Raw genomic sequence first — 9,398 nt, forward strand, 5'->3', positions numbered from 1 at the left:
TTGGAGTGAAGAGAATATTTGAATTATTATCTAGGGCTTATCATAAGCTTTTTAGTATATTTTGATTTATGAGCGAGTTACTAAGTAATAAAATTGAGCTTATGAGTTGTTCTAGATAATTATCAAACCTTTAAATTTTAAAAGAAGCCATCTCACTCTAATTTTAGGAATTATTTTGATTATATTGAACATAGAATTTGTTATGTTGTGCGTGAGTCAGAAAGATAAAACAGAATGCACTGACATTTTCTTAAGTGTTATCAATTTGACCAGGCTATTGATTGTTGACTGTATTATTAGAGTTTTGTACAAGATACTATTCTAAGTATCCAAGTACAGCAGTGTGTTCAAATTTAAGAACCTAATATAACATGAAAATGTAGCCCATGATGGCGCTGCTCCTACACTCCACATATATAATGTCGCCATCATGCCAAATGTAACCAAGTGTAGTGTGTACTTTAGTAGTTTTGAGATATTATGTTTATCATTGATTTATACGTCCAAAACTTAACGAATATTTAAAAAGCATGTATAACTATTATAACATCGTTCTACAAAAGTCAATCTTCATAAATTTATTTAAACTAAAAAATCTTAATTTACTAATTTAAATTAATAATAAAAGTTGACCCCTTGACAGTGTTTTACTTGAGCACTTATAAAAAAGACCAACTAAAAGTATTATTTTGGTCATTAGGTACATATTTTGTTAGTATAATATCTATCCATAGACAAATTTCATATATATTTACAACGTTACAAAACATACTATAGCTTTATTTATCTTAACAAAAAAATGAATTTTTTAAAAAATAACATAAAATTATTATAACACTTAAAAAAAAAAAAAATCAAACAACTTTATGGTGTAATATTATTGTGGTAGATTAGTCAATATGTAATTATATCCGGGTAACCGTATGGGAAATAATAGCATTATAGTAAGTTATACATAAAGTGATAAACTCGGCACTTGGACAATTAGGTTTTTATACGTAAGGGCGTGATGGCGATTTATTAAATTTACTAAAAATAAAATAAATTATGGCATAAATAATATTATTTGTATACTTTTCTTAAAATACTTTACGTCTTCACAAGACTGGATATTAACTGTAATTAAAATAATAAAATAGTATTTGGATATTATAACTCAAAGATCTGACTTTTTATATGTTACTCCATGTCATATACCCTTAAAAAAGCGAATCTCAGACCATTTATACTTTTTTTTATTGCCATAGCTAATTGACTTATGAAAATAGAAGGACGATAATGTTTAAATACAATAACAGAATTAAAAAAGATTTTGGACAATTTTTTTTTTTAAATGATATGAAGTTGTAACATAAATATATCCATCATTTAATATTTTAAGTAACATACATATTGTAATCTTTTTTATCTTACATAAGAAAATTATGTTATTAATTTATGATGGTTTCTATATGATGTATAAAGTATATTTGCGGCCTGATAGGCACGATGGTTGGCCACGTTGGTCACTTGTTCTGAGGTTACGTATCGACCGACGTCGCTAGCTCCCGGATGGGTGACCACCTGGCTTCTTAGTGACGAATCCTGGTCCTATTTACATGTGCTTCAAACCGAACAGTAAAAAACATAACCATGCAGTGTATGCCTTAAAAAAAGAAATTAACCTCTGGCCTGCTATATGCACACAACACTATAGATATTATGTACTTGCAATACCAAAAATAATATAATCACACCTAATAATTGGGTGCACAAAAAGTGCATATTGGGGCTTAGTGTGGCGCGGTGATTGGCTGTAATCTTAAAAGTGTGTCAAGCATCGTCTGGCGTCACTAGCTCCCGGATGGGTGACCACCTGGGTTTTTAATGACGAATCTTTGCCCCATATGCTCATACGTGTTTCTAAACCGACCTGTGACCTACAGAATGCTAATAGGTAGCCATAGTTACCGAAGTTATTTTAGAAAATGAAAATGTATTATTTAATAATACAAATTATACGAATACAATATTTTACATTGCTTAAATCTATAAACTAAAAAGTACTTTTAAATACTTTTCATGCTAAAACATTTCAAGAATATTAATTAGCAAATCGTATGCCATTTGATATATTATAAATGATGGACGTTTTTTCTGGACACATTATCTGTCTTTATGAATTTATCGTTATAAAAAAAAAAATATGTTTAAATCATTTATCATAAGATTGTAATGATTCATTATTTCTGGTGTTGAGGGTCGTTTTTATAGACACAATGGAAACATAAAAAAAAATTATCATGATGCCACATGGTGATGATGGGCCGGAGCAGACATAATTTGATAACAAACAGATTCCTTAGTTTTCAATAATATCAATAGGTCAACTAAACCCTATCTATACTTCGACTTGTAAGTTAGATACAATACTGGCAGATAAATCATTAACAATTGTTTTTCGTCACATTTAAAATGTATATATAAATGTATGACAATATTTAATATGTCATACATGATATATGACTATATGTATGAATATGGTGACGAAGTCCTAAAAAATCTAAAAGGGTGAAAAATATTACAAGAGGTCCAATGTCCTAATATCGGCAAAAATAGAGTAACGTGTAGAGGAAAGTGGACAATATACCGTCCTATCCTACATTTTAAAAATAAAACATTGGAAAAGGGTTCGGTGCCATTAATGGATGATTTAAGTTCTAAGAGGTTAACAATCAATAGATCAACTTGATATAAAAACACTTATATCGGAAACCAACTAAGAATCTTTTTATTCAAAGTGTCCAAGGTAATCTCTGTTGGTCACGCGATACCTAAGTACTGTTTATTGTTGTACACCACTCAAATTGATACTAATTAAACTCAGTGCCGTATCCAGGATGCTACGGCACTGCCTTCCCCGTGTGACTAGCAGATGGTTACATAAGTCATAGGAAGGTATTTGTAAACCTATGGTGAGTTGAAGCTATATGTGATGATAGATGACTATCATCACTGTCGTTACCTTTGCAATGATCTTTTCCTACTAACTATCAAGGTATTCGACATTGTAAACATAACAAAGGGAGAAAATATATAAATATTGTTGAGGAAATGTTTCATAGGTACCTGACTAATATTACCATAATAGTTAACACGGTTTTAAAGCCGAATTAGCGTAATAACAGTATTACAATCGGTTTAAGATTTTGAATATTACACACTGCACTTTGTACTATTCATATTCTTAATCGATCATTTTTTTAAAAATTTTTTTTTTTTGCTTCTTGAAATGCGTTTGCCTGCGGGTACCTGGTTACCCCTCTGCATTTTTTTTTCATTACTTCTCTAAGTTCAATAATTTAAAATTTTTTTTTTGTTTCTTGAAATACGTTTGGCTACGGGAACCAGGTCACCCCTCCGCATTTTTTTTTCATTTTTTTCTCTAAGTTCAATTAATTAAAATTTTTTTTTTGCTTCTTGAAATGCGTTTGCCTGCGGGCGCCAGTTCACCCCTTCTCAGTTTTTTTTAAATTTTCTTCTCCAAGTTCAATAATTTGTTTCTTGAAATACGTTTGGCTGCGGGAGCCAGGTCACCCCTCCGCATTTTTTTTCATTTTTTTCTCTAAGTTCAATAATTTAAAAGTTTTTTTTGTTTCTTGAAATTCGTTTGCTTGCGGGCACCAGGTCACCCCTCCGCATTTTTTTTTCATTTTTTTCTCTAAGTTCAATTAATTAAAATTTTTTTTTTGCTTCTTGAAATGCGTTTGCCTGCGGGCGCCAGGTCACCCCTTCTCATTTTTTTTTGAATTTTCTTCTCCATGTTCAATAAATTAAATTTTTCTTTTGTTCCTTGAAAAGCATTTGTCCGCGGGCTCACATGTCCCCCTTCACATTTTTTTTCAAATCATTTCAACAAAGTAAATTTTCAATTCATAATTTCAACATTGTTAACCTGGTGCTCTCTCCACGATCATTCTCGAATAAGCTTATTTTAGTTTATTTCAGCCAATTGTATTTTTTGTTTGAAAATTTTAACATTACTCACTGCAATTTCTAATATTCTTATTTTTAATCGATCATTTTTTTTTAATTTTTTTTTTTGTTTCTTGAAATACGTTTGGCTGCGGGAGCCAGGTCACCCCTCCGCATTTTTTTTTCATTACTTCTCTAAGTTCAATAATTTAAAAATTTTTTGCTTCTTGAAATGCGTTTGCCTGCGGGCGCCAGGCCACCCCTCCGCATTTTTTTTTCATTACTTCTCTAAGTTCAATAATTTAAAAATTTTTTGCTTCTTGAAAAGAATTTGCCCGCGGGCTCACGTGTTCCCCTTCACAATTTTTTTTCAAATCATTTCAACATAGTAAATATTTTCATTTAATAATTTCAACATTGTTATCCTGGTGCTCTCTCAACGATCATTCCCGAATAAGCTTATTATTATCAATTGTATTTTCGGTTTGAAAATGTTAACATTACACTCTGCAGTTTGTACTATTCTTATTCTTAATCGATCATTTTTTTTTAAATTTTTTATTTTGCTTCTTGAAATGCGTTTGCCTGCGGGCGCCAGGTCACCCCTTCTCATTTTTTTTAAATTTTCTTCTCCAAGTTCAATAATTTGTTTCTTGAAATACGTTTGGCTGCGGGAGCCAGGTCACCCCTCCGCATTTTTTTTTCATTTTTTTCTCTAAGTTCAATAAATTACAATTTTTTTTTGCTTCTTGAAATGCGTTTGCCTGCGGGTGCCAGGTCACCCCTTCTTATTTTTTTTAAATTTTCTTCTCCAAGTTCAATAAATTGTTTCTTGAAATACGTTTGCCTGCGGGCGCCAGGCCACCCCTCCGCATTTTTTTTTCATTTTTTTCTCTAAGTTAATAAATGAAATTTTTTTATTTTTTCTTGAAATGCGTTTGCCTGCGGGCGCCAGGTCACCCCTCCGCATTTTTTTTTCATTACTCTCTAAGTTCAATAATTTAAAAATTTTTGCTTCTTGAAAAGAATTTGCCCGCGGGCTCACGTGTTCCCCTTCACATTTTTTTTCAAATCATTTCAACATAGTAAATATTTTCATTTAATAATTTCAACATTGTTATCCTGGTGCTCTCTCAACGATCATTCCCGAATAAGCTTATTATTATCAATTGTATTTTCGGTTTGAAAATGTTAACATAACACTCTGCAGTTTGTACTATTCTTATTCTTAATCGATCATTATTTTTTATATTTATTTTTTTTGCTACTTGAAATGCGTTTGCCTGAGGGCGCCAGGTCACCCCTTCTCATTTTTTTTAAATTTTCTTCTCCAAGTTCAATAAATTGTTTCTTGAAATACGTTTGCCTGCGGGCGCCAGGCCACCCCTCCGCATTTTTTTTCATTTTTTTCTCTAAGTTAATAAATGAAATTTTTTTATTTTTTCTTGAAATGCGTTTGCCTGCGGGCGCCAGGTCACCCCTCCGCATTTTTTTTTTCATTTTTTTCTCTAAGTTTAATAAATGAAAATTTTTTATTTTTTCTTGAAATGCGTTTGCCTGCGGGCGCCAGATCACTCCTTCTCATTTTTGATTCTGAGCGGAGCGATGAATGTATTGATTTTACCATGATGTGTGTTTTTTTTTGTTTCTGTCATCACGTTTTGGGGCAGTAAAAATGCTTCGCATTTTTTTTTCATTACTTCTCTAAGATCAATAAATTAAAATTTTTTTTGTTTCTTGAAAAGAAGTTGCCCGCGGACTCACGTGTTCCCCTTCACATTTTTTTTCAAATCATTTAAACAAAGTAAATTTTTCATTTAATAATAAATTTCAACATTTTTAATCTGCATAATATGGTGCACTCTAAGTGACCATTCCTGAATAAGCTTATTTTTAGCAATTGTATTTTTGGTTTATAAATATGATGATACAGACTGCAGTTTGTATTGTTTATTTGAAATCGGTAATTTCTTCTAAAATTTTTTTGTTGCTTCTTGAAATGGGTTTGGTCGCCAGGTCTGGTACGTTACAATATTATTATTATTATATATAATATTACGTTATTATTTTACAATAAATTATTTAACTCGTGAGGGTGGTTGTACAGATGGATATAACATTAGGGGATTACAATATTAGGGGTTTCAATATATAGAAGAATTGTTCTATCTTTTGGTATTTATATTACTCACGGTCGCTGCTGGTACCTTCTTCACAGTCTTGATCGCTGGGTAGTTGTTCGCTTCACTATCCCGATCAATGGCGGGTTGACTGATACACTGTCCTGATCCTAGGTATGCTGGCTTTTACACTGTCCTGATCCTTGCTGGTTGGCTGCTGCACTGTCCTGATCAATGATTGGTTGGCTGATTCACTGTCCTGATCCTTAGTGTGCTGGCTAATACACTGTCCTGATCCTTGCTGGTTGGCTGCTGCACTGTCCTGATCAATAGTGGGTTGGCTGATTCACTGTCCTGATCCTAGGTATGCTGGCTTTTACACTGTCCTGATCCTTGCTGGTTGGCTGCTGCACTGTCCTGATCAATGGTGGGTTGGCTGACTCACTGTCCTAATCTCTGGTTTGATATTGTATTCGTCACTTGCAAGGGAAGAAATGAAAACCGGTCATATAATGCTTCCGTCTTAAAGTATACTTTAAGTAGCGGATATAAAGGTTGTCGTTGGTTGCGTTCAACAGTGTAGGTTTAGCGGAAGTGGCCCACGGTTATATGCTATCTATATTATTTTAAGATGTTTGGTGTTTTTTAGTTTTTAATTTATACTATGTTGGATAATTTATAATAATTTATTAAAATTTCATCTGCTTACCTGCCAAATGTAAAATGTCATAAGAGTACATATTATATCTTACCTATGTATAGTATATAATAATATAGTGTGTTTCTCACATAATTCAAAATATTATAAATTAAGGTTATCAATAAAAAATTAAGATGTCAATTTACATAAAAGTCCATTAGTAAAATACGTGAGTTATACTAATGTGTATTTGAATACAGTGTAGTATATTATTTAAATTGACGAAGCCTGATATTTGATTTTGCTTATAATGTTACCAAATATCGGTTAATGAATTCTTAAAATAATACCTTAAATATTATAAACTATAAATCAAATAACAACGTTTGAATTAAAATTATGTATTTTATAAAATATTAATTATATTTATAATAATCTACACAAATATATCAATACAACTTCATAAAATTACTATATTGTATGGTAGTTCAGCCAAGTACTTGAATCACCTGATCTGATGAATATATAATATAACAATTATATTAATGATATATTCTATTATTCTATATAGATAATGTTCTATTTGTATCTTAAATAGTCTATGAAATAAATTGTGTTGAATAACAAGTAATTGCTAATTTAACAAAATACCTTATAATTGAATAATGAATATAATATTATTAATATTGATATAGATTGTAAGACTTTGCAGTTGTGGCTATTGTCCAGACATGGTACGCGACATCCAGGAAGCGATACAATAGTTAAAATATCGAATTTAAACGAGTATAAAAATAACCTAACCGATAATTCAAGTTTATGTAAAGACGATTTTGAAGCGATTAAATCATGGATTTTTAATTTGACTGAAAAAGATGGAGATAAACTCAATAGTCAAGGTGTAAATGATTTGTCATCTTTAGGATTGAGACTTCAAAACATATACACAGATATATTTGACCAGCCTTATAATACCATAACATACAGTGTAGTTTTATAATTTAACATTTGATACTTTTTGTTAGATATAAATTAAAAATGTTGTTCATTTTCAGGTGTTATCAACGACTAAAGAAAGATCAAGGGATAGCGCATTTTACTTTTTAAAATCAGCCTTTAATATGAATGTTACAGACATACCGTTCATAAATAGCAATGATATAAAATTAAACGTAACTTTAATTTAATATCTAAACATTCTAAATTAAAAAATAATATTTCTACATTCTATTGAAATATAAGTAAATTAGTAATACTTGTTATTTCATTTCTAGATATCTAAATTTCAAATTTCAAATGATATCAAGGAAGTAAAGAAATTTCATAGTAGTATATACATACAAGACTTAATTGTCAGAGTATCGAATATTTTGGGCCTGGATCGTTATCTGACACTTAGTAAATCTAGTAAAATAAACCATATTGGGTTTTAAAAGATTAATTTATATTAAAATTTGTTTATAGATACAGTAAAAGCTATGTACAACTCATGTCGATTTGAAAGATCAGCGGACTTAAATTCTCACCCAGCCTGGTGTGCTGTATTTTCTCAAGAAGATTTGGAAGTAAACATATCAATCATATTTATTATTAAGTTATTGAATGTTCAGTGATCAATTATATTGTATACTTGTATAGGTTCTTGAGTACGATGAAGACTTAAAGTATTATTACTTAAACGGGTATGGCGACCCACACAACGAAAGACTTGGCTGTCCAATTATAAAAGATCTCATAGATAATTTCAGGTGTGTAACATACAATTTTAACTATGATTTTTTATTTATTTATGGGTTAATACATTTTTTTTTATTTTCATAGAAATAAATCTCAAACACAACTTGGGCCAAAAGGAGTGTTTTATTTTGGCCATTCAGCGAACGTATTTAGTGCAATTGTTAGACTAGGTTTTGCCAAAGACACTACACCTCTGCTAAGTTCAAACTTCAATGATATGCGCAATAGAAAATGGAAATCATCATATTTAAGTCCTTTTGCATCAAATTTGATGGCCGTACTTTACGATTGCCTCGGCGAGAAAAAAGTAACATTTTTCGTCAATGAAATTCCAATGACTGTTGATAAAGTATGGATGTACTTTATGTCCATGGACGTTGATCGAAAATATGTTTGATCCCATTGTTTCTAGTCCATCGTGTACGTTTGATGAAAATAATTCACCAGCTTCCAGAGTGTGTACAACAACGAATATACTCTTTCTAATTTGTTTTTATTATTCTTTTTACTAATAACAATTATAATTTATGTATATAATGTATAACATATTAAAATTTTGTTTTATGAGTACAAATGCATATAATATTCTAATAACATAATAACCACTATTGCAGTTCGTTATTTCACATCAGTTATTCTTTAATACATACTTAGATGTTATGTACGTACTACGTAGTGTTTGATTTTTGTTTCTGAGATGTGCGATGAATAATTTAACAATGATGCGTTTTTTTTTCTGTCAACGCCAAATATTTTTGGAATAATCAACATCTATTTTGTTGAGTATATTGTCTGTGAACATTTTTGTTAGATTTTACGCCACACTACAAATTGGGAGACGTGAAAAACTTATAAGAATGATAAACAGTTGTAAAAAATGCATTAAAAGCTACTAGTTCCAAATTTAAAACAATATTTCAATTTATTGAATTACGTATTAATCAAGA

The 9,398-nt window shown here is 30.6% G+C and overlaps 1 protein-coding gene across 1 annotated transcript; it reads left to right on the forward strand.

Moving 5' to 3' along the window:
• Window positions 1–7,374: 7,374 nt before the first annotated feature.
• LOC149057466 (multiple inositol polyphosphate phosphatase 1-like) lies at window positions 7,375–8,995 on the forward strand. The gene is made up of 6 exons (XM_089222984.1): window positions 7,375–7,615; window positions 7,770–7,886; window positions 7,989–8,121; window positions 8,179–8,279; window positions 8,353–8,462; window positions 8,536–8,995. Exons 2-6 carry the CDS (start codon window positions 7,836–7,838, stop codon window positions 8,846–8,848), a joined length of 708 nt encoding a protein of 235 aa, XP_089079110.1. The 5' UTR covers window positions 7,375–7,615; window positions 7,770–7,835; the 3' UTR covers window positions 8,849–8,995.
• Window positions 8,996–9,398: the final 403 nt, after the last annotated feature.

Source organism: Diuraphis noxia, unplaced genomic scaffold (assembly GCF_037042655.1).
Source record: "Diuraphis noxia isolate RWA-SAM2 unplaced genomic scaffold, SU_Dnox_SAM2 contig0003, whole genome shotgun sequence".
Classification (NCBI taxonomy): domain Eukaryota; kingdom Metazoa; phylum Arthropoda; class Insecta; order Hemiptera; family Aphididae; genus Diuraphis; species Diuraphis noxia.